This window comes from Anoplopoma fimbria, chromosome 9 (assembly GCF_027596085.1).
Source record: "Anoplopoma fimbria isolate UVic2021 breed Golden Eagle Sablefish chromosome 9, Afim_UVic_2022, whole genome shotgun sequence".
In the NCBI taxonomy this organism is placed as follows: Eukaryota; Metazoa; Chordata; class Actinopteri; order Perciformes; family Anoplopomatidae; genus Anoplopoma; species Anoplopoma fimbria.
The window spans coordinates 23309758-23335512 of NC_072457.1; the positions used below are offsets into that span (position 1 = coordinate 23309758).

The 25755-nt window shown below is 41.7% G+C and overlaps 1 protein-coding gene across 1 annotated transcript; it reads left to right on the forward strand.

Moving 5' to 3' along the window:
• Positions 1-1155: 1155 nt before the first annotated feature.
• Positions 1156-22419, forward strand: evi5l (ecotropic viral integration site 5 like). The gene is made up of 19 exons (XM_054604651.1): positions 1156-1472; positions 3438-3627; positions 4465-4689; positions 6135-6209; positions 6496-6621; positions 6781-6924; positions 7040-7129; positions 8333-8430; positions 8678-8738; positions 8874-8927; positions 9421-9453; positions 10410-10550; positions 15758-15874; positions 16728-16868; positions 17036-17212; positions 17566-17712; positions 18184-18279; positions 18431-18526; positions 21808-22419. The coding sequence occupies exons 1-19, from the start codon at positions 1231-1233 to the stop codon at positions 22117-22119; spliced, it is 2565 nt and encodes an 854-aa protein (XP_054460626.1). The 5' UTR covers positions 1156-1230; the 3' UTR covers positions 22120-22419.
• The last annotated feature ends 3336 nt before the right edge of the window (positions 22420-25755 follow it).

Here is a 25755-nt window from a genome sequence, read left to right on the forward strand (position 1 = left end):
AAAAGGGTTCTCGCTAGAACACCCAGTTTTGGATCTCGTTTGCTCCCAAAAATGGTTCTTCTATGAGGACAAACTGAGAATCAGATTCTAGTTAGCCCGTTTTTTTCCTGTCTCTGTGGCTTCAGCTCTTCATACGCTCTGAGAGACCGGCCTTATCTCTCTGAACTCACTCAGTTATCCGTCTGATTTATGATCTGTTAATGCACACTAATGGCTCAGTCCTTCTAAAAGCCGTTCAGTCTGTTGTTAATTTAATAATATTGTATCAAAGGTCATTATGAGTGCCATGTTTGTTCTCCCACTCTCTTTTACAAAGATGAGAGAAATGCAACACAGAAGTTATGAGTATCTCTACAGATCATAACAGTTTATTTACATGTCGTCAACAACATCAACATTGTGTCCCTGTGTTAGACAACCGTCCATCATGGTGTGAAGTAAACAGCTGAGTCTGTCTGCAGTGACGTACCATACTGTTCTTAGTCATGATGATGTCATCACAGTGACTCAGGGCCACTCCTTCAAAGCAGTTACTTTTGCCACTGTGTGGAGGGGCATTATTGGGGTTTTGTTATGTAATGTTTAATGCTTTAATCCTCTTGCCGTTTAACTAATTGATCAAGCAAAAATGTGCTATTAAAATGTGTTTTATATAAATGTAAATAAAGTATCTTTCGGTTTAGACAATTTTTATTTTTGTACAAAAATCAACTTTTTACATAAGAAGGGAACGGAACTTGGATCATTTATACAAAGACAGTTCATGACAGGGATTTAGGCACCGTGGCCCTTAAACAAAAAGAAGAAATAAAGAAAAGCATGAATCAGTGTCTGCTTCCTGAGAACAATCCCATTTCATCCAGTGTTTGTCATACAGTACATGTCATTGCGATCGCCTTGTACTGATATAATACCAGTTAATCCATGATGAAAATGTTTTTTTGGTTGCTCTTATTTTAAAAAGATACAATTTAAGAAGTCCGGACGTGTCATGCAGTGTTTTGACACGTTATTTTTGGTTCTTTAATCATCTGTGATAAAACATTTTTATTGAGCCTTTTCTGCATCCATGACAGGTTTGGAGACCTCTGATCATATTGGCTCCACGGCCAGCCAGGTGGCCCATCAGGCGACAGCCAGCCTCACTGAGGAGGGAGACCAACAGTGAGACTGGAAGACCCTCTTACCACACCCACACCGCTTCACCCATCCCACTCCATCGTCACCGCCATGTCTATACCCAGCGGCAGCCCAGAGAGAGAGGGCTCCAGTGGGGCTCCCCCTCAGCTAGAGTGCCCTTCTTCCCCTTCCGGCATGGACCCAGACCCCATGTCAACGGGCAGCCCGGTGCTCAGCCCAGACTCATCTTCCCATGATGCACTGCTGTCGGCGCCGGCAGCCTCCCCGGCCGACTCGGAGAACTTGAGTCCGGATGAACTGGAGCTGCTGGCCAAACTGGAGGAGCAGAACAGGTGAGATCAGTGCCGTCCTCATCAAGTTTACCTGCTGGAGAGAAAACAACTCAGTTATTATAGTTGTAGAGTAGCAAGTTCATCCAGTTGATACTGGAGGAGGAGTTGAGTGTTACGTTTAGACTTCCTAACAATTGACCATTGTCCATTCAGCAAACCGGTTAAACTTAGTATTTTTTCCACGTTTGGAGGGTCGTGTCTTTTTCTCTCAATTTTTTTTTTTAAACCTTTCCTAAACCAAAACACAAAATTGGAATAGCAAATTAAAATATAAGAAACCACTTTATATTTGTGTGGCTTAGAGTGATACATGAACTTGAATGGGGTTCTGACTTTTGAGTATGATGAGATTGAAAACGTGTTTTTTTGACCCTATAACTTTGCATTCAGATGGCCTTGGTCCCAGTGATTTTCTCCAGAAAAAGTGCAATACTGTATTTTTTTATAGGCAATTTCTGTAAAATGACCATAATTGGCTTGTTGACGGTTGAATCACAAGTCTGCTCGCCCCACATCCGCAACAATACACTGGATAACAAAAAATGTGGGATAGTTATTATTTTCTTTATCTCTAAAGCAGGCCTTGGCACTGTCAGTTTTTATTTTCTCATAACCTTTCTTTTAGTTACTTTTTACATAAGAAGGGAACGGAACTTGGATCATTTATACAAAGACAGTTCATGACAGGGATTTAGGCACCGTGGCCCTTAAACAAAAAGAAGAAATAAAGAAAAGCATGAATCAGTGTCTGCTTCCTGAGAACAATCCCATTTCATCCAGTGTTTGTCATACAGTACATGTCATTGCGATCGCCTTGTACTGATATAATACGTGTTCCCTGGATGCTTCTGCATGTACTTTCAGAAAGATCATTATTTAAATGTAATGTAATCACTTGGTTTCAAAGTCATGTTTCAGAAAGGGACTTTTCTATTCAAGGGTTTAATCCCAGTGTTAGATAATGTTTAATCCCCCACAACGAGGAGCACCAGACTCTCCAGGCCAAATGTGTCTGTTCACTTGTTTGTATCACTGCACAAAAATATGTATAGTTTTGATCAAAAAAGACAATAGATCACTTTCAAAAGAAAAAGGGTGACACTGTTGAAGAAGCCACATCCTGTACGATTCTTCCACCAGCCATCATACGTTTCATCTCTGCTTCCTGCTGCACCAGACCACAAGTAATACAAGGATAATTTAGAAAAAAAGAATTTAAAAGGAGTGGCATTTTGCGAAATTCGCTTATTTGCTTTCTTGCCGAGAGGTCAATGAGCGGTTGATACCACTCTCATATCTGCACGTGACATATGAAGCTACAGCCAGCAACCTAAGCATAAAGACTTAAAAACACACAAGCAGTGATTTACTGGCTAAGCTAAAATGCTGAAGCGTCATTTTTATTGTGCAGACATGTGTGAGAGCAGGATTGACCTTCTCATTTCATTCTCGGCCAAAGAACACACACAAAAGAGTTTTTTCAGACAGACTATCCTCATATCTTTTGTTTATATGTTTTAATTTTCGCTTGCTCAACATTCACCTCTAGAACTTCTATGCCCATGTTGATTTAACATTTTCAGAAAGGTTGAAAGATTGATAAAGTGGGATGAGCTAAAGGCCAACTGTCCCCCAAAAAAATAACTGTCATTAGTCTGACATTGTGCACAAAGGCTTTTTGTTGTTTATTTTTTGTCTATTTATAATTCTAATAGCCAGCTAGCTGTGTGTGAAATATCCCCATGTGTCTGCCTGTGACTCTGTAGTTTAAGGGAACAAACCCTGAGGCTTCTGTTGCCTCTGCTAGGTTGTGCATAAACGGTACAGATCCTCCCAATGTCACAACTGCCTGCCGTGTCTTAGCGTCCCCTGTCACTCTCCAGTGTGTGTGCCAGCTTGTATAAGACAAACACGCCTTGTTTGGTCATGTGCCTCCCTGTCTTCATAAACCGTGTCTTCACGCAGGCTGCTGGAGGCCGATTCCAAGTCCATGCGTTCGATGAGCGGTTCGCGGCGCAACAGCGGCTCCTCGCTGGTGTCCAGCTCCTCGGCCTCCTCCAACCTGTCTCACCTGGAGGAGGACACCTGGATCCTGTGGGGCCGCATCGTCAACGAGTGGGAAGAGTGGCGACGCAAGAAGGACAAACTCCTGAAGGTGGGGGACTGGATATGAAAAAAAAGATAAAGATTACTTGGGTTTTCTGAAGAATCGTTGAACATAATTAAAATAGAGAACATAAATAAGACGGTTATCGGCCTCCTGGTTTTATTTTAGCATCTTGGTTTCACAGGATGTTTACTAGGAAAAAAACTGAAGAAGGGCTCCGTCAATCCCTGACTCATTGCATCTATTAATGCAGAGGCTGGTGGGCAATTTATATCCGTCCATTTTTATCCATAAGGTCACAGTTTACGTCAGAAACGTGGAGCTCAGCGTTGTCTGAGAGCCCCAGGGTTTATTTAACCACATCTGAACAGAGCTTTGGAAGGAAACCTTTACCTCTCTGTCTAAATCTGTTGGCACACATTAATACAACACCATTTAAACCTGTTTCCACCAATGGCTTTAAGTTGCACCGCACCAACACGCCTCTCTCTCTCTCTCCACCCGTGTCTTTCTGCGTCCTCTGTGACGAAAAAGAGGAAACCCATGGGAGGAAAAGATGGATGAGAGGAGAGACGGCAGAATGAGTCGGGGCCGAATGGGAGAGCAGACAAACCAAGAAAAATGACACAACCTGTATTGACCTCTACAAAGATTTTGGCTGTAATGATGATGATGATGACGATGAAAAACATAAGTAAATGAAGAATTGTTGTGATACGTCATTATGCACCTGGTGGATGTAATTATGTCATGATGCTATATCATCCTTGTAAATATATCTATTCATTATCCCATCATCTCTTTGCTCTTCAAGAGATGCTTAAAACTGCATCCCTAGCCTCACAACAGAGCAACATTTCCTCTTTATCTCTCTTTGCCCTCCAGGAGTTGATCAGGAAGGGCATCCCTCACCATTTCCGGGCCATCGTCTGGCAGCTGCTGGGCAACGCCACCGACATGCCGGTGAAGAACCAGTACTCCGAGCTGCTGAAGATGTCGTCCCCCTGCGAGAAGCTCATCCGCAGAGACATCGCCCGCACCTACCCCGAGCACGAGTTCTTCAAAGGCCAGGACAGCCTGGGGCAGGAGGTCCTCTTCAACGTCATGAAGGTGAGCACTGCAGCGTCTCGCGTCACCTGAAGGTCTAGACTTCTGAGTCCTGATATTCAGCGAGGTGAGACTGGCGTCAATAAATGTATTTTGTTTGTTTGTATGTGCGTTTAGCCGTGGGTACAGTTTGTTAAATGGTAAGTTCATTTGCCGTGCATTCACACTGTGAGTGACTTGTTGGTTGCAGCTCAGATGATGTTTAGGTGCCAAATCAGGTATTGATCTGCTCCTCTGGTTCTGGTCGCAAAGAGTTCCTCCCAAAAACCTAAAATACATATTTTTTTCCTTTTACTTGTGGTTCTATTTTTCAATCTAGATCGTTCTGGTGCGAGTTGCCTAGTTTTGGAGGTATCGGCCTTACTCCAAGGTCTTTGGATTATCTTGAGTAGCCGGGTCATGATTTCCGGGAAGAGACATTGCTGTTGAGTTTGTTTTTTTTAATGGATTTTTTGGGCACTTTGACACCACAAGCTGAGTGCTGTAAAGTTCCATTATATTCGAGAGAAGGCCGAGATCTTCGACACTAGGCGACTCACACGATAACAATCTAGACTGAAACATTGCACGACAGGTCAGAGAAAATGATTTTGGGGTGAATTGGTTGTGTCACAGTGGGTAAAGCAGTTTTTCCTTAAACCGCCAGGTCCGCATGTCGAAGTGTCCTTGAGTGAGACACTGAACCCCAAGTTGCTATGTTGGCGCTTTGCATCGCTGAATGAAGAAATTCAGTTTCATGTATGTAATGTATGTGACGATTGAAATAAATAGAAATATTTTTATATATTATCATATAATAAATAAAAATATTTTTAAGAAGCTGACCGTGTACTGGTAATGTAGCCATGGACATTCTTAAATTTCCTAACAACTCGCGACAGGTTCTAATAAAGGCAAAGATACTGTCCCAACAAAATCTTTTAAAAGATTCTAACGAGACCCACTCATCATTACCTTTATTTTCATAGCAGTAAACTTAACTCCATTGGCTGTCTTTAATTATTTCTTCAATTGTTTGGAAAAGATGCCCATCACAAGTTCCCAGAACCAGAGGGGATGCTTGTTTTGTCCGACCAACAGTTTTAAACCATAAGAAGGTTCAATTTACAAAGATATAAATCAGAGAAAAGCAGCAAATCCTCACATTTGAGAGACTGGAACCAGCATATGTTGATAATTTCACTTAAAAGATTGAGTGTTTGTCAAAATTTTGTGTTTCAGCATTACAAAAGCAGCATTAATCAAATCAGTGTTCCATTTTGAGTCGTGGAAACAAGCACATTTCCTGGTGGCTCAGCTCTGCAGGAAATGATGGGACCTCTAGTGACTTTTTCATAGCTGAACGTTCGCTCTGGATTACAGATGTCATCTGTGCTGCTTTCTATAAATACATCGCATCGCAAATGTAATGTATGTGTGTGTGTTTGTTTGTTTGTTTGTTGTTTCAGGCGTACTCTCTGGTGGATCGAGAGGTGGGCTACTGCCAAGGCAGCGCATTCATCGTTGGTCTGCTGCTAATGCAGGTAATGATCAAATATTTCATCTTTAAAATGACCTGTAATGAGGATGTTTTGCCAGAAGGGTCGGTATATTTTGTCTGAGGTTCATCGTAATCAGTCCCGCTAGATTTCTCTGGTTGCAACTACAAACAGTTTATTATGTAGCAGGATTTAGGAAAAGTTTCAAGGCCATTAAGTTGTCTCTAGATGTTAAATATAAGAGTCAGTTTATAATAAACTGTTTAAAATAAGCGGTGTCTAATTCTTACCTAATGAGGGACCTTAACTCACCCGTCTCCCCTCCTCCCAGATGCCTGAGGAGGAGGCGTTTTGTGTTTTTGTGCGTCTGATGCAGGAGTACCGTCTGAGGGAGCTGTTCAAACCCAGCATGGCCGAGCTGGGCCTCTGCATCTACCAGTTTGAGTATCTGCTACAGGTACAGAGGAGGCAGGAGAGCCTAACGACAAACACAAGGCTTGCAGCGCAGCTTTCCTCCACAGAGGGGCAGCAACGCATTCGTTTTGTATCTTCAGTGCATCACTTTCTCTTTGTGTGTTATTGGAGGCTTGCAAACATTCTCTTTTCTTCATCACAGGAGCAACTTCCAGAGCTCAACGTTCATTTTCGATCCCAGAGTTTCCACACATCCATGTATGCCTCGTCCTGGTTCCTCACCCTTTTCCTCACCTTCCTCCCTCTGCCTGTCGCCACACGCATCTTCGACATCTTCATGTATGAGGTGGGAAACATTTTGAGCACGCAGATGTGTTTGACTGTGTATATTCTGTTTGCTAATCTGTACTTTTCTTTCGACTGAGCTCACATAACAAAATGCTGATGCGACCTGTCTGTAGGGCCTAGAGATTATCTTCCGCGTGGGCCTGGCCATCCTGCAGTACAACCAGACTGACCTCATTCAGCTGGACATGGAGGGCATGTCGCAGGTAAGCAGCTGCAGCTTTATGCCGTGTGCTCCAGAAATTAGTTTCACGTGCGGATTCAGCCACGAGTCAGAGGCTCCATCTCCAGCTTTCCCTTTTGCACGCAAGCTTCCTGAACTACAGATCTGCTCTGATTAAAAAAAAAAAAAAAAAAAAAAAAAAGAGGCTTCACACGGTTACACTAATTCAAAAACTGAAACTGAAACCGGGACACATTTGGTTGGTGATGGTGTAACATGCTCGTATATCAGGGTTTTATATGCGTGTTGACTTTTACAGCTTGTTGTCCCTTACCTAACTTTGTTTTTCATGATCTGGATGCACTCTGAATACAAAACAGAGTTGTTGCTCCTCAGTAAACCAACCAAACAAACAGGTGTGTTTGATCTTGATTTGTTGCTTATATTATCTGATCTCTAATAACGGACAATAATATAAGAAACAATTCAAAGGTTTTATCTGTTCGTTCCAAATTTTTTCACTCTCGATTTTGTGGTAAAAATGCAAAATAAAATGGGGCTGCTACTACCTATCATAATCATTGTCATCATTGATACATCTGTCAATTATTCCCTTGATTAATTTAACCGGTTTGTCGAAAAAATTATGAAAAATGGCTATTATATTTCCCAAAGCCCATGGAACAATATTCAGATTTCTTGTTTATGTGAACAACGGTAGACAACAATCACTTTATTGTCATACATCACAAAGAAAAACAGCAAATATTTAGAGAGTTTCATAGTTAATTAAATACAGTACGTTTTAAGTAAAAATGAATTAATCTGTAAACTCAAATTCTTCATCGTACAGATCATTTAATGTACGGACGTTCTAACAACAGCAGAGACCACAGTCTGTCAACATGCTGACCAGGCCCCCCCCCCCATGTGGATATACTGTACATTTTTATTTTTATTCTTATTTTTGCTCTATCTTTATTTTGTTGTATAGTATGTGTATTTATTGTCTGTGTCTGTGTAGTTGAGCTGCTGCAACACTCGAATTTCCCCCATGGGGATCAATAAAGGAATATAATAATAATAATAATTGTCCCTGAACTGCAGCTGATTCTTGTCACCATGCCAACACAGGGCCTCTTCTTCAACCCTCTGAAATGTGCCTGCCTGCTTCTGCATGAAATATGAATGAGCATCTCTGTCTGTTCTCTCTAATCTTGTGTGTGATTCCCTCCGGGTCTTCCAGCATTTCCAGAAGATGATCCCCCACCAGTTTGACAGCTGCCCAGACAAGCTGATCCTCAGGGCCTACCAGGTCAAGTACAACCCCAAGAGGATGAAGAAGTAAGAGCACTCATTACTCTGCTAATGAGTTGTAAGACTCAGGCTGAACAGGCTTTAACGCTGCCCAGTAGGATTTGTTTTACTTTCTAACTAATACTGAGGTTTTTGCTCAGCAATTCAAATTATAATGGACCACCAATCAACAAAGTGCAGCAGCTGAGCAATTAATAAAAAAATAAAAAATGTAAATGTTGAGGTAAAATTGCTTAATCTTGTGTTGTTTCTGTGTATTATTTTTTTTCATCAGACTTGAGAAAGAATATACCACAATCAAGAACAAGGAAATGGAGGAACAAATTGAGATCAAGGTGTGGGTCTACTCAGCTGTGTTTGTGCATGATGTGGATTTTACAATAAACGATTTTCAGTAGGATTTAATACATAAATAATATGATATATATATATATAATATATAACTGTTCTGCTCCTCGCTCTCTGTTCAGAGGTTACGCACAGAAAACCGGCTGCTGAAGCAGAGGATCGAGACCCTGGAGAAGGTAAGAGTTGGGTTTAGATTCCGGCTTATCTAAATGCTAAAATAATCAGGTTTGTGCGGCTTCGTTGACGTGAAACAGCCAGATTGCTCATCGAAATGACTCTTCAGGTTTTGATCGAATCTAGTTCATCACTGTCACGAAATAACGCTGTGGGTTTGAATGTGAGCTCATTTCTCCCCCCTCCCCCACAATGGTTTTCTTCTCCTGAGGAGCGTGTTGTAAAAGTGTGTGTGTGTGTGGGTGTGGGTGTTTGTAGTTTTTATTCTTCTCCTCTCTGAAACGCTTCCTTTTTTTTCCTGTGTGATCTCATTGCTGCCTCTGTTTTCTTCGCACCCACTTCTCTTAATCTGTTTCGAACGGTTCCTCAACCGGTAGTCCCGTTTCTTGCTTTTTCTTCTTCTTGGGCTTTGTTGTGGTTTATCCTCCCCGGTGTCCCACTGTCTTTCACTCGCTCTTCATCTCTTTATTGTTCCTCTCCGTTGCTGCGTTGTAGGAGAGTGCTGCTCTGGCAGACAGGCTGATACAGGTAGAGTACTGTGAACCACTTTCCCACTGACCTGGCTGTCCTCTGACCTCCTCCTTCCACCTCCCCCTCTTCCTCCTCCTCCTCTTCCTCTTTCTGCTCTCCTGCACTGCTTCTCTCCCTCCTCTTAACATCTAACAGACAAAAGTGCATGAAATAATATTGTTGAATATCTGTTCAGACCTGTAATCCCTGAATGCATGTAATGTTTATCCATCATAGATTCTAATAGGGTCAAACGAGGTTGTGCAATCCCTGCATGTGGCATGTAAAGGTTTATAACTATAACTACTGTTATTGTTACTCATATTCATTTTAAATACACCTTATCAAAATGTGAATGAAATATCCTACATAGTTAGACATTTTGGGAAATGCACCTATTTGCTTTCTTGCCTTGAGTTAGATAAGAAGTCTCTCATATCTGTACACTGAATATGAAGCTTCAATCGAGAGGAGGTTAGCTTAGCATAAAGACAGGAAACAGAGAGAAACGGCTAGCTTGTCTCGGTCAAAACAACACATTGTGGTTTTAAGGTGGGTTTAAACTTAAGAGATGTAACTTGTTCTTTAGTAGGCTGTTGAGTTGCTGGTAGGCAGCTTTTTAAAAACTTGGACAAAGCCAGGCTAGCTGTTTCCCCCTGTTTACAGTCTGTATGCTAAGCTATGCTAACCAGCTGCCAGCTGTAGCATTGTATTTAACGGATGGCTATGTGAGAGGTATCAATCTTCAAGCCGGCTCTCTGCAGGAACGCAAATAAGCAAATTTCCCAAAATGTTGAACTATTCCTTTGAGACTGCATCTGCTATGCACCATGAAGCACAGTTCCCCTCGAGCGTAACAAGGTTTCACTTACTAGATGCCTAGAATGACCCTTTTCCCTTACATTGTTATATAGTCTGCGTTTAAGGAGTTTTGACTCCTCAGCTGATCTTGACCCTCTGACCTGCTGTTCCAGGGTCAGGTGACGAGGGCGCAGGAAGCAGAGGAGAACTACGTGATCAAGCGGGAGCTGGCGGTGGTGAGGCAGCAGTGCAACACAGCCAGCGAGAGCCTGGAGAAAGCGCAGGACACCATCAGGGAGCTGCAGCAACAGAAGGTAAATGCCAACACACAGTCTGTGCACAAACACTGTGGGAGCAACAGAAGTGATGGTTCCAACAGAGACGATGATGTCATTTTCTGTGTCATGTTGGATTCACGTAGTAAGATTTTCTCTCTGGGCAGGAGCAGTTCATCAGCATTTCTTTATTTGATTAATTTAATGGTTCAGGAGGTAAACTGGTAGTTTAAGGGCTGCTTTTCTGTGCAAAAGTGCACTTTTGTGTGTTGTTCCTGATTCAGCTCTACAGCTCACAGAATACTTTGTTATACCGCCTTTGTTTAATCAATATAAAACATAAATCCCCTGTGCAAATAAGAGTAAACCTCCATGCGAACATTAGTTGTTCCCTTGCTTCCAGTCTTTAGGCGAAGCTAAGACAGCTGCTGTGGGTGACATGCTCCTTCCCGTTAATGATGAATGTGACATTGACAGATTATCTGCACATTTGCACAATACATTTTCTGACTTTTCTTGATAATGTAAAGTCATCTTACAGCTAGTAAAACGGCAGTTATTTCGGCAGTCTATTTTGCAAGGGCAACTTCGCTGTATCCTGTGCTTCAAGGCGCCTAAACGATTGTGATGGTTTAGTGAAATACAGACAAGCCAGAGCGTTTTTTCCTCCCGATGGGTCTTGCTATGCTAGATTATTTCACATCCATATACTGTATATAAGAAGAGGAATTAGTCACTATATCGTCACACATTGGTTCGTAGACTGCTCTTTTGAAGTCTTGAGTTCTGCATTTTGGATTTTGGCTGTGGCGATCTTGTTTCTTATGAATCCAATGACACAAGAGGGTGGAATTAGTATAACCTTAGATTCAGCGCAATCTCTAAGCAGCCTTGAATGAATTTATTGCAACAATGATTGTCATAAGTCTCTTGAATACCTATGTTGAATACACTTCCTGTAAGTCGCTTTGGATAAAAGCGTCTGCTAAATGACTGTAATGTAATGTAATGTAATAAGACTTCTGCAGAAATTTAGATTTCTAAATGTGTGCAACACCAACCTGCACAAATTAAGACTTGTTTGAGCCTGTTTATGTACTGTTTATGTCCAGCTGTTACAGTTTGACTCATTTACAAAAAAAAATTGCTTAAATGGTCGATTTAAATAAATTTGCCATTGCAAAGAAATTACAGTAAAACATGACTTTACCATACCATTAAGTTGTTTACATTGTAGTCATTTTGAAAGATTCTTTGAGTGTCTATGAATATAGTGTATTATCAGCTGTAGTTGTATTAGAAGAAGTAGTTTCAAAGTGCTTTACAGAAGGAGCTAAAAGAATGAGAAAATAAAGGAGATGATAAAAACATGGACCCAAATTGCACAAACCACAAACAAAATGTTTTCACATCAAGGAAATGTCAGAGAAAACCAGTGAGTTGTAAGATGATAGAAATGTATATTTTAGTGTCATGAAGGGGACTACAGATGGCAGCTATGATACAAAAATAGTACTTGGTGTCGGAATACTTTTCCCAACTTTCATCTGATCATCACAAGAGTTGATTGGACATTATTCAGATCACCTGTTTTCAGCGTGTGGGGGACTGACTGCTAGTTAAGAATTGAGAGCAGTTTGGTTCATTTTCCCTCTCGGCCGATCAGGGTGTGCCACCGCCTGATCTTTAGGGCTTAAGAGAGCTGGGGAGTTACCACTCAGGGCACAGGGATCGTCCCTTGATGTAACGCAGAACTCATTCTAGCATATCCAGCCACAAACCTTAGTCTATAGGTTCTTTTGCAACGTCTTTGCTCCCCTAACTTTTCTGATTAAAGGTGTTTTTGAGCTTTCTGAAACCAGTTGAAGTGAAAATTTAAAGAACTCCTTTCTACAAGGTTACATTTCATTCCATCAATGTAAAGCTGATGGTTTTATACAAAACCAAAAAAACATATTGTATTGTGCTGGTGCAGTTTATGTACTGCAGTGAGTACATGAAAGGAAAGTGAACAAAAAATATTTGAGTATAAGATAATATATTTTTGAGCACTGCTATGAAAAACCCCTTCCAAATATTCCTGTAATATTATTGTCAGAACTTGTGTGCGTGTAGTGACTTTACATTGACCCTTAACAAAGACATATTAAAAAACGTGTTCAATGAATTTCTATTATGACATGAAACATTTGCAACGCTGATTTTGCTTTCAAAAGTTTGAAACCTCTATTGTTTACAACTGTGTCTACCTGCCAGCATTCTCCTTCTGCCTCTAATTCGTATTCTTTCTCTTCCCTTCCATTTTTTTGGAGGCATTGCTCTGTTTTAATCACCACCTCTAGTTTCACAGACACAAACAAAACTGGGAAATAAAAAACATAAAAACTCAAATAAAATAATTTCACCATTGCTCATAGCACTACTCGAGGTGTTGATGTATAGATTAAGATTAATATAAATCATTTAGATTGAATTATTGCTGTAGTAACTGATGGTGTAAGATCAACTACACTCTGCTTGCATTGCCTTTTATTTTCCCATCACTGTGCTTCTTCAACATTAGACAAAAAAACCACACCGTCCGTTATTTTCAAACTCACCCAGGTTTGACAGCACAGTGCAGCCCAACACCAACGGGACATTTTGTTCACAAGAGTGTGAAAATCAGAGGAAACGCAGCTCTGGGTAATTGTTTGCCGCACAGCTGTCGAATTAGACGGCCTCTGAGTTTATCTCTACAGTTTTCTTTTATTTGATGAATTTGCGTTTCTTTTGACAACAAAGACGTGACTCACACAATCACACAAAATGTCTCCGTATGAAGCTCGGAGGAAATGAGTGATTTAATCATGAACTCACCCTGCCAACCTCAACCCCCCCGAAACTGAAGCAGTTTGTGTGATGACAGTTCGGGTTTTTTTCTGCTGAATTTTAAATGAAGCAACTATTAGGTTGTAGTGCTCACTGTCACTTAAATTGTTAAATATTTACACCCACAAAAAGGTCTATACGTTCATTCAGCACTTCAGTCTCATACAACCACTAAAACTTCAAACAATGTGAAACTTACATCTGTCTAAATACATATGGACTGCAATGGAATAAAGACCCAAAAGGTTGAAATCATACTTTATTAAATACTTGATCGCCAATTTGTTACATTTGCAATAAGTAAAGATCTGAAGTTTTAAGGTAGCAGATTTTACTTTGACTTTTTACAGTGTTGGAATGTAATGATATACATGTACTAAAGTACTGTACTTAAGTACAAGTTTTAGCTACTTAATACTTTTACTCCACTGCAGTTCAGAGGGAAATATTGCCCTTTTTACTCCACTGCATTTATGGAGTTTCTTATTGCTTTAATATGACACAAGATTTTGCATTCAGAACATAAATACATTTATAAAATATGATGCATTGTGTATGAATGCATTTCTATGCACTGAGTACTTTAATATCTGATACTTCAAGTAGAAATTAAAACTTTAACTGGTAATGTGGTATTTTTCTATTTTAGAACAGTTCTTTTTTTAAGGGTTTAAAAAAAATCTCCATTGCTGGGTTTTGAACATTTTAAATAGTAGTAATCTTCTCTGTGTATATAATGTCTGGTTCTGAAAAGAGACGCAAATGAGGAAGTGCGTTAAACCTGCATTCTTTCTAATGGCCATCAGGGGGCGTCTCTTTAGGTTTGCTCCTTCTCACTTGATTTAGTTAACGGTTAACATTGTAAACATGAATTTATGGTCCTAATCTCTAGTTTCATGTCTTTTTTAATACAGCATGATGTTCATTTAGTAAATTATGGTCCATTTAGAGTCAAATAGACCATAAAGCAGGGTATGCTTTAGGGCGGGGCTACCTTGTGATTGACAGGTCACTACCTCGGCGTGGTCCCGTCTTGGATTTGTCTGTGTTTTCATCTTACAACTTTAACCCTTACACAGTGCGTTTTCAGTTCATGAAAGTTAATTGTACCATTTTGGTCGCCTAAAAATGCCTCATTCAGAGTTATGTTGTACTTAGCTGCGGCCTCTCGTGTCATTTCTGGTTGCAAAAAAACAAGATGGCGACGGGCGAAATGCCGAACTCAAGGCTTCAAAGCGTCAGTCCACCAACCAATGGGTGACGACACAGTGACTAGGTCCACTTCTTATATACAGTCTACATTCTAACCACCACTTTGCTAACCAACAGCGGTCTTTACGAATTATTAAAAGTTAAAACTCACATTTTTCCTTTACACAGAAGGAAGAAAAATCAAATCGCAAATCAAGTACATCTTATTTTATTATAATTTATTTATTATGCAGGTTTTTTAAACATGAGATCTCGAGCACTGTTAATGATGTCATTGTGACGAGTGATTTCATTCCAGCTCAGATTGCTGGTGTTCATCACCCACCAGAGTTCCCACACCCCCACTCACAGTCCTCTTTGAAAACCAAGACTGAAAGGCACGAAATGACAAATCGAGAGTCTATTATGCACGCTATGTACTTGCCATATTTTAAGCTTTTGTAATTTGAGTGGTAGGAAAGTATATTTTTTTACTTGTTTTTCTATCTGCTGCTCATACAACCCTTAGCTTTGTAGTTTTGCTTTGATGTGGTGACTTGAAAATGTACAGTAGCTCTCTATTTGCTTACATCACTCTGAGTCAGTGGGGAAGCTTGATACCGACTTCATTTAGTTAATTTGCTATTCTGAAGTTTGGTTACCGTACAGACATTTACAAAGTGCTGGGAAACGCCTGTCGCAGAACAGATTTTTAACAGTTTGACCATTTATGACAGAAATGAGGAATATCGCAACAACCCTTGTTTGTCTTTGTGGCTGCAGCATCAAATGTTTTGCTGCAAGTTTTCAGCGGCCTTCCCCGAATGTAGAAAACATTTTCTCCAATGCAATTCCTCAGAGGAAAATGGCAGAGGGCATGCAAGGATCCAGGAGTGAATGACAGTGTGTGAATCATCGATTAGCATCAATGCAAAAGAAACAGAAAGAGATACATCAGCAGCTTGTGGCAGAATTCACAACCATTGACACACTGTGGTTAAAAGCCGAACTCCTAGTTGTGACTACTAACACCATCATCCGAAACTAGTCAATAACACGAAACAAACAAGGCCAGTCGACTCCTCCATCCAGCTAATGTTCCCGGTAGTGAGTACATATCTGCATGCCATCACAATCATGTCACACTACATAGCTTTCTAACACCAGCGATGTGTTTGTTTCAGTTCACAGAGCAGTTTGTGAGCAACCTGCAGACCCAGCTGGAGCAGACCCGGCTGCACGAGGCCGAACTCCTGGGAGCTCTGAAGGAAATGCAAGACAAGGTCCTGGACCTGGAGAAGGTGACCTAACAGATACTCATCTATGTGTGTGAGAGAGAACAGTGTGTGAAAGATGAGCGGAGACAGTGGGTGTGTGCAGCTGTGAACCTGTCAAAGATAATCTTGCCTCAAACTCGTCTGTGGCGTTCAAGTGTTGCAGTAACTCTAAACGGAGGCCTATGTGACATTTCAAGCTTTCGGTTGTACTTTACAATGTGTTGAGACACAACAGCTCTGCTTCTGTAATGTAAAACCAAAAGTCAGAGAAAGGGAATAGGCCTCTGGCATTGTTCCCTTCGACAATTTATTTTGTAATATTCCAGAAACTCTCTGTCGGGTGGTCAGTTGGTCAGTCCACCACTTTGGTCCAGGCTGATATTTGAACTACTGGTTTAAATTTAGTTGAGCTATTTACTATCCCCAAGGTATTAAATGTACTGACTTTGGTTATCTCCTCACTCTTCAACAGTGGTTTTGAGTAAAATCTTTGTTTTTGAGTAAAATGTCCCATAAACAATTAGATTGATTGCCATTAGATTTGATCCAGACATCCATGTCCCCTGTGGGGATGAATTGTAAAAACTGACCCCACAATTCATCAATCGGGTCAACATTTAAATTTTTCCAATACTTTGGTTCATGACCAAATACCTGCTACACTAACATAACATTCCCATCAGCCTCAGCTGTACTTTGTCAGTATGCTAACATACTGTCCTAAGATGATCATACATGGTAATGTTTATCAAGTGTTATACCGGCTTGACATCAGTTAGCATTTAGCGTGCCCAAGTTGGGCCTCACAGAGCCGTTGGCATGGCTGGAGACTAGTTAGTTGGTCTTTTTAAACTGTAAACATTGATTTCTCATCCAGAGAAGCACTTGTCTGCCCGATGAGAACAACATGGCGGCTCTGCAGGAGGAGCTGAAGCAGATGAAGCTGAGGGAGCTGGAGACGCTGCACTCGTTCAAAGAGATGCAGGACGCCGTCACTGAGCTCAACCAGCGCTGGCAGGTAACACACACACACACAACTGCTGTTGTTTTGTCGCTAAACTGTGTGTGTGTGTGTGTGTGTGTGTGTGTGTGTGTGTGTGTGTGTGTGTGTGTGTGTGTGTGTGTGTGTGTGCGCACAGTAGCAGGAAAGTTAAATACCTGTGCTACTCTCTGTGTTTTCTGCAGCACCACATGTCCCGTGGCAGCAGCACAGGTGGGGGGGGCGGTCATTGGAAGGAGTCCCCGAAGAAGAACGCCATGAACGAGCTGCAGGACAAACTGATGACGGTCCGACTGAGGGAGGCCCAGGCTCAGGCTGAGCTCCGCGAGGTCAAACTCAAAGCTCTGCAGCTGGAGAGCCAGGTCAGTCAGTCACAGAGGGCAACAAACCCTGTAAGTCCTTTTTTACATTCACAGATAGGTGGCGCAAAGATCAGTGGAGATTGTTTTGGTTCAAGAAACAGTGATGATCAAAATTATAAAGGTAGATCATCCCAGCAGTGTTTTGGTTTTGGACTGTTGGTACAACAACACATGTCATTCCAAGATGTCACCTTAAGCTCTGGTGGTCCTTTTTCACAATTTTCCTACATCTCACAGATTAAATGATTCATTACTGTTAATTAATCAGGAACAAAATCAACAATTTTGATGATGTAAACCATACTTTGCTGGAGCCCTCCTCACCCTCCGCCATTTGACTTTCCCGACTCTAGAACCAGATCCACAGCAAGCTGATTGGTCGCAACGATCAGGAACGCTCCGCCCTGCAGGACCGGCTCCAGATGCAGGCCAATCAGAACAAGGCTCTCCAGACCCAGCTCAGCGAGATGAAGAGGAAGCAGGCCGAGTCTGACTGCAAGGTCTGCATGGAGAGGAGAGGGAGAAAAGAAAAGGAGTTAGCAGAGAAGTAACAGGGAGAGTGGATGGGGAGAGACCAATTTTCCTGGTCCAGCATTATGAATCATGGAAGATATTTCCATACAGTAATGAGACACTGAGATAAACAACAGGAATGAAGACAAAACAGGGAAAAAGCACATGGAGAGCATTTAAAGAGAGAGGGATCGACAGAGAGGGATTGAAAGATGCACGGAGGACCAGATAGTAGAACAGAAATAGAAAATGTTTCTGGACAAATGTCAGAGAAATTACTTAAAATTCTGGGAATCATATCTAGACAAGAAAAGGAGTCGATGATTTAGGGCCTGAAGGGAAAGATGGAGGACAGAGCAGGATGTAGACGGAGGGAGTGAGACTGTGATTTGCATCACTGAAATCCAGAATGTTGTTCTCATCCACACGGCGTCTTCTCTCTCCCCTCATACATTCAGAGCAAAGAGGAGGTGATGGCGGTGCGACTGAGGGAAGCAGACAGTATGGCTGCCATGGCTGAACTCAGGCAGAAGATTGCTGATCTCGAGATACAGGTGTGTGTGTGTGTGTGTGTCTGATTATACGTACCTAAAATGTGTGCGTGTAGATGTTGACGTCCGTATGTGGATGATTGGTACAACGATACTGCATATTAATAGATACACTTTTTACTTTAACCCTCGGTGTGTGAAATGTGTTTTCCAGAAGGAGGAAGGGCTGATCCAGGGCCAGCTGAACCACTCAGACTCCAGACAGTACATCAACGAGCTGCGGGACCAGATCGCTGAGCTCAAGAACGAGGTTGGACGCACACGGCAAACAGCACCGTTAACTGGATTTCAATTCGATAAATGATATGATATGATAAATAACGGCCAAACATTTTGAAAACATGAACTTTTGTTGTCTTTCGGCTGTTGTGCAATTTAGTTTCACATTCAGTCTGACATTGTGTTCATCTTAGCTGTTTCCTGGTTGGGTATGGTGGCTGTTTTGTTTTGCCTTTAACTTGTGAAAAAAAAGTGTTGATATAGGAGATATAATGTGTGTAAGTTGACAAACAACAACAACATAAGACTGGGCACTGATCTACTGTGAGCACAAATCCCTTCTCTTCCAGTTGATCTCTTTACAAACGTCACTGTTTTCGTGGACTTTATTTTGTTTAGCATATTCTTCATGTTCTCTTCCGGCCCACATGTCAAGCAGACAAGTCAGTCCTCTCCCGCTCATGTTGTCCTGTCGTTAACCTCCATCTAGCTCAACAAATGAGATTTGCGTTTTCATTTCGCTTCCTGCAATTGGGTCTGATTATGTTCTCCCTGCAATCGAACCACACAAGGGTTCACTTGGAAACCAATTGTTTTGGTCGGCACCAGAGTACAATAAAAACTAACTAAATGACTAAAGACTAAATGTCGGCAAGCGAAGGTGCCTTTAATCCCAACTACTAGGCCCTGATTGGCCGGTTGTTTTCACCAACCTGCAGATGCAGCCGCTAAAAGTCAACACATAAAACCTGTTTGAATGTTTCAGCTCGCAGAGATTCGGAGGTCTGGAATCAGGTGTTTGTGCCAAAAACATTTGCAGATTCTGAAATCTGACACAGTGGCAGATGATTTAAAATGTAGTACAGATCCTCCAAGTGTCTTTTGTTTTACAGCCTATTGTTATTATTGATATTTTATCACCGATGTTCTTATTGTTATTTATTAGGGTTACAGTTGCATAACTGACAAACGCATAATTAACAATAATGTTGCCGATTAGATTTTTGTTGACTAGTGAGTTCTGCTTCAAAATGGCGTGCTGACATCACACCCACACACACACACACACACACACACACACACACACACACACACACACACACACACACACACACACACACACACAGTGCGTGTAGATAGATGAAGCCTTGCCAGCCACCACAGAAGAATCTTGTCATCTACATCTTCCAACCAGACACTCCCACTCAGTGGTGTCGATGTCTTTCTCGTAAAGAGGAGACCACTGCTGTATTCTCATCACTGCGTTCACAGGGAGCATTCATTCCTGACAGATGAACATGTGTGACATTTAGAAAGTTTTTTTTTTACCGCTGTCTGGCTTCTGCAGACTGTAGTTCACCCACTCCGTCGGGTTGAAACCTTATGGCAACTCCAGTTTTTTCTGAATTCCACATTTTGATTTCACTCACTTGAATTTAAATCAACCCTGTGGGTTGAGACCTATCAGGCTTATGAAGACCCCCCCCCCCTCCTGTTTTGGAGCCTCAGGGTTTGTTCATTCAGAGAGTTGTAGTGCGTGACTAGGAGGGAAGTGTTTCAACTTTAGAGTGAGGGGGTGTGATGTGACTGCCCTGCCCTTTACAGCTCCTCTCTTTTCTTCTACTCCCCCCACCTTTTATTATTTTCTATCAAAGGCAGCGGTTTTCTAAATGAGACTGAAACTAGCGTGAGTACAGCCGAGGAAGCAGTTAACCATTTAGAGAAATCTCAGTGAAGTCCTCTGAGCGATTATCTTCTGTTTGAGTCATAACAACAGTGATGATACATGATGACAAATTCTACATAATGAAGATGATTTCACACCTCATGATATGGCACATATGAAGTAACCTGCTTATATTGCAAAAGCAAACTGGCTAGAAAATGCCTTGTGTTTCTGTCTTCTGCTGTAGCTTGACGAGCAGTCAAAACATTTCCATTGGTTAACCATCGGTTTCCCCTCCCCTCGGCCCTGCAGCCAGCCCGAGTGTATGATAGGGAGGAAGAAAAAACCTCTGAGATTTGTCATGAGTCACTGTGGTACACACAAGGTTAACACGCAGACAGCATGCATCCGTAGATAAAACTGTGGCGGCAGCTCTTCTGTCAGGCAAGAACAACCACTGTAAACTAAAAGCTGGTCAGCAGCAAACGGCAACATGCAAACGCGCCCTTTCTGCTTTTTTTAACAATCTAGGTCTCCCACCTGACAGTAGAGGCAGGTGGGAGACCTCTGGTGCTCAGCTTTAGCTGTAAAGACCCCTCTGCTCTGTTCTAACCTGTTTTAACCTCAAATGTTAAAAGGGATACAGGTCAGTGGGTTTCACTGGGGAGTTTCTTTTCACACCCCACAACCTGTTGACAAAAAGTCCCAGCACCCGACAGTTAACGCTTTTGCAAAGGGCCCGTATACAAGACACAATTATAGAGAATTAAACCATAGTCTTTTGTTACCAAAGTATATACTGTTATGTATTAAAGTACTACATTCCCCTATTGATAGCTGAGAGCAGACGTTGCGTTCAAAACCTCAACACAGATCTTGGTGGAAGGAGAGTACATTTAAGATGACGAACACAAAGACCATCTCATGCTGCACACTGCATGGCTATACGGCCATACTATGGAGTTCCCATGGTAACAGGGCATCTGCAGTCATTATATCATCGTAGTCCTTACGTATGGGGCAGATATTTTACTGGGAATAAATAATAAAGCAATAAATATATTTTTACCCAGCCCTCTCCATTTTACACTTGATTTTGACTGCAATTGTTATATATCTTGAAATATTTATTACGATGGCATTGATGAAAAGCCTGTTCCAACTTATTCCCCTGTGCCATAGAGCTCCACTGTTGTCCCAAAGCTATTAAAATCAGTCAGCCACACTGTTGCATCAGACGACATGTTGATCACAGTGAACATGGGCATTGTAGTTTACTTTAAATTGATCGCAGATGCATCGTCCTGCTGTGTGTTAATCCGCTGTGTAAAATAGTCTCCCACAAAAACACGATTTATCCCTGTTCAGTAACATTGGCTACTACGGCGCCCAGATGTTTCAGGAAAAAGATGCACCTTTTTGATTTTGAAACATTAACATCTTCAGTAGGAATGAATGGGCTACGTGCCACAGATTGGTAACTAACACGTTGTTGTTGTTGTTGTTGTTGTTGTTGTTGTTGTTGTTGTTGTTGTTGTTGTTGTTTTTTTAATTTATGGGCAAGAAAAAGATGCACATTAATGCCTTTTTAAATACCACTGAAGTAAAGACAAAACCTAAAGTAAAGCCTTCGTCTTTGTGTTCAGATCAGGCAGCTGCGGGGGCAGAAGGTGGCCCCCAGGGTCAGCAGCGGAGGGGGAAGTACCAACTACCAGGATCTGTGTCTGGCCAGCCCCGCCTCCGCTGAGGGGGACTACCTGAGCTCAGACGAGGACCTCCTCCCCAGCCCGCTGCCTCCCAACGCCCTTTACCCCAGCCTGTCCGGCCCGTGTCACCCGTCTGCCCACCTCGACAGCGAGGGCAGCACGGACAGCGAGGCAGACGAGAGGGCCCTGACGCGTCCCGACCCACAGCAGCTGTACGGCGGCATGGTGTGCGCTGAGGCGCTGGACAACTGAGACCTGGAGAGTGGGGTGTGAGGGTTTCATTGGATTTCTTTGAGCTCAAGAGATGCTGGAGCTCTACAGGACGGGACTGCTACTGTAAACTGGAGCTGTATCATCCAATCCAGTTGTCCTCCTCTGCTTTTCCAGTGTTTACCTTTTAACTTGATGCACACACAGCAGCATTGATTGGACCTCTTCTGATCATCACCACTCTCCGCTCCTGTAACCGCCTAATCCACCTTTGTCCCATCCTGTATCCCCGGACCAAGAGGTAACGTAAAGCCTCGCTCCTCGTTCCCTCGTGTTACTTCGCCAGAAACCATCCAAACAAACAGGACTGACACTGGACCAGCGAGACTGTCGTTGCCTCTTGCTGCTCAAGATCTACCACTGGACCTGAACCTGTGACCGAGACGAGGAGGGAATCCTGGGTAGACAGAAAATAACTCTCCCTATAAACTGAGTGATGGACACTTGACACACTGTATGCTCTGTCTACCCTCATACGACTCTCCTTCCTGACTGGTTCAGAGTTAAATAACCTCTCTTTTCCCTTTTTAAGCTCTCGTTAGGAAGAAACGCACAAAAAAAAACGTATATCAGCCATCCATTTACCTCTCAGTAGACAAAGTATTGAAAAGACAACATGTGGTGAGTATGAGAAGAGAGAGAGGTGCAGTGTAGGAATATGAACCCATCAAACTGTAGGGAAATCACAAGATGGCTTTCATTATTGTTACTTTAACATACTAAATATTGTGTGTAAGCGAGTTAATGCAACAGTTCATGTCAAAACATATTCACCATAACCCAGAGAGGAAGGAAGGAAGAAACTCGACGTTGCCAAATCTTTTTTTTGTTGTTTTTAATTATTTATATGTTGTAATTTATTTTGATATTTTTTATTATATTTTATATATCTATATGAAACTATAGGAGTGTAGAGATACCGACAGAGGCCAAACTTTCTACACCGTCCTTTGTGCCAACTAGTCATCTGTTACAGGTTTACTGCGACACCCGAGTGTTTCAGAGACGGAAAATGTGCTGCTATGATTTCTGATTTACTTCTCCCATTTTTTTCTTTCTGTTGTTCTTGGTTTTTTTTTTGTAATCTTTTGTTGAGTGAACATGCAAACTCCTGCTAACTGAGCAGTTTGACCTGATTCCTCCCTGGAGATTCTCAACATTCAGCTATGGTGGGAACAATTTTCCTTCCAAACCGAGCAGGATCATTGTTTACATTCGAGTTAAAGGAACAGTTTGACATTTTCGGACATTTATTTGCTTTCCTTGCTGAGAATTACACGAGAAGATCGAGTCTGTTCAATATGAAGCTACACCCAGGATATAGTTAGCTTAGCGTAGCCGAACACAGTGACTTCCTGTGTCATGTCAAGAAAAAAACAGTACATAAACTTGTTTTAACACAATGTTTGGAGTACCTGCATTGTGGCCACAGGTGGTATAATGGTAAATGCTAAAGTATCATTAGCACAAGTAGAAAAGGATCATAGTCAGTGAGGTGACTAATATCAATTACATCTGCAAATACAATGCAATATCTCCCTAGGGTAAAATAATCTTAGCATTATAAGCTAATGGTCGTACTAGACCAAGTGAGGCTGAAGCAGCCAGTAAAAAAAAAAAATGTTACGCACTGTAATTTGTATATAACACATGTCATTAATTTTTATGTAGTCCAGGTAATCGGGAACCAGGACTGGCAACGTGGTAAAAACAGTGAGGAGTTCAGGGTCCATGGGTCGGTCAAAAAAGACCCAACTTTAAGCCAATTTTCCTGTCCTGTGTAAAAACCAGAAGTCAGCGTTTATTTATTATTCTGTACTTTTACGCCAATTCCGTATAGTTACTGTTACCGAAATAACAATCTTTTCTCAAATCTATGTGTTTCCTTTTGAAAACCGCATGTAACAAGCGAAAAATAATTGACACGTGTTTCTGTACATTTCGTAGGAGAATGTGGAGAAAATTGAGAAATAACTTTTCTTTGGTTGAGGATACGTACATTAATTATTGTTCAAGATTTGACCTTTGGACGTAGCAAGGCTAGCTGTTTCCCCTTGTTTCCAGTCTTTGTGCTAAGCTAAGATAACCGTCTCCTGACTGTAGCTTCGTATTTAACAGACGGACGTGACAAGTGGTGTCAGTCCTCTCTCAGTATATATTTCCCAAAATGTCAAACACTTCCTTTGAATTATCCCATACATGCCAAAAGAAACCCAGGTAACAGCGTGGATCTGGAATGACCAGTTCATGTGTTCATATCAACTTTTTGACAGCTAAAACTGCAGCATGTGGCCCAATGAAAGTGGAGGGAGCGGTTCATGTAGTAAGGATGCCAACAGAGAGAGTGTGTGGGTGGAAAATATTTTACATATCAGACATTAATATATTCTGTGTAGAAAAAAAGAGGGTGTAAAATGTATGGCGAGGTATGAAATACACATTGTAACTGGAGCAGAAAGTATATGGATAAGATTTAAAGCTGTATCACTGTCAGTCTAGTCTTGCTGAAGATGGTGAGTGTGTGTAGTTTTATCAAACAGGGTGTCATATGTAGAGCAGAGATCTGCTTTTTGCACTACAGAGAAAGTGTCTGCTCATGACATTCAGCAGTGAGAGACGGTATGGATGAATGGATTCATGGTGGGAACATTTCTTATTATATTCAGCTCTTCACTTTGACATTATCTGAGTACTTTGCTCCAAAACTATCCATCCTGACTTTGTATTGTGCCTCATTATTCTACAGACTGATGTTGTAGGACTTCCTCTAAATTCTCGAAAGGCCTACTTTGATTTCTAACATCGTTGTGCAATACAAACGAAGGAATGGTAATGGAGAGACACATTGCTGTCTTCTGAGAAAAAAGGAAATTGGATCTTCCAGTGATGGCCATCAAAGAGCTAAAGAGGATGTTGGTTTGTCCACCATACTGTTGCAAATAACAGCCTTTCAGTGGTCATCGGTGGGTGTAGCAACTATCATCTCACGGTGTTTGGATATGGTCGACCAAATGATCGTTGTGTTCAGTTGAGTTCCTTCTAATTCAAAGTTATAACCCTTAAGATCATTCCATCATATGTATCTTTTCGATGCATTTGCTTTCTGTGATCGCCTTTCTATGCTGTTGTTTTCATTGTTAACAGTGATGTCCGTCTTTCCCTTTAGGGATTAAAAGGATTTACAGGAAAAAAGTGATGTTATGCACAAGGCAGCATTGTATCATGAGTCAGAAAACATTGTTGACAGTCTTCTTTGAGGTGCTGGTGTACTCTGTCAGAATCCCCCTGTAATTCCGCGAAACCCAACCAGCCAACATTCAGGTCCTCTTCGTGTCGCGATTGACCGTCTGTGCAGAGTTGAGAATACACGCTCTCTCAGCCCCCGCTTTGTTTGGTTGCATTTCTGACAGAGTACCAATGAAAGCATGTTTGAGACTGATCTCTGGGAGCCTTACTATCAAAGTGTGTGTTCCATTACCGCCACTAACCACAGCCGTTGCCAGATGCACCGTGACTGAAATCTTAAGGATTATAACTTTTCAGTTTGGAATTCAGTCAAACAATTAAAATGCATAAAGTAATTGTAGGAAGGACTGATCATCCCAAAACAAACCGATA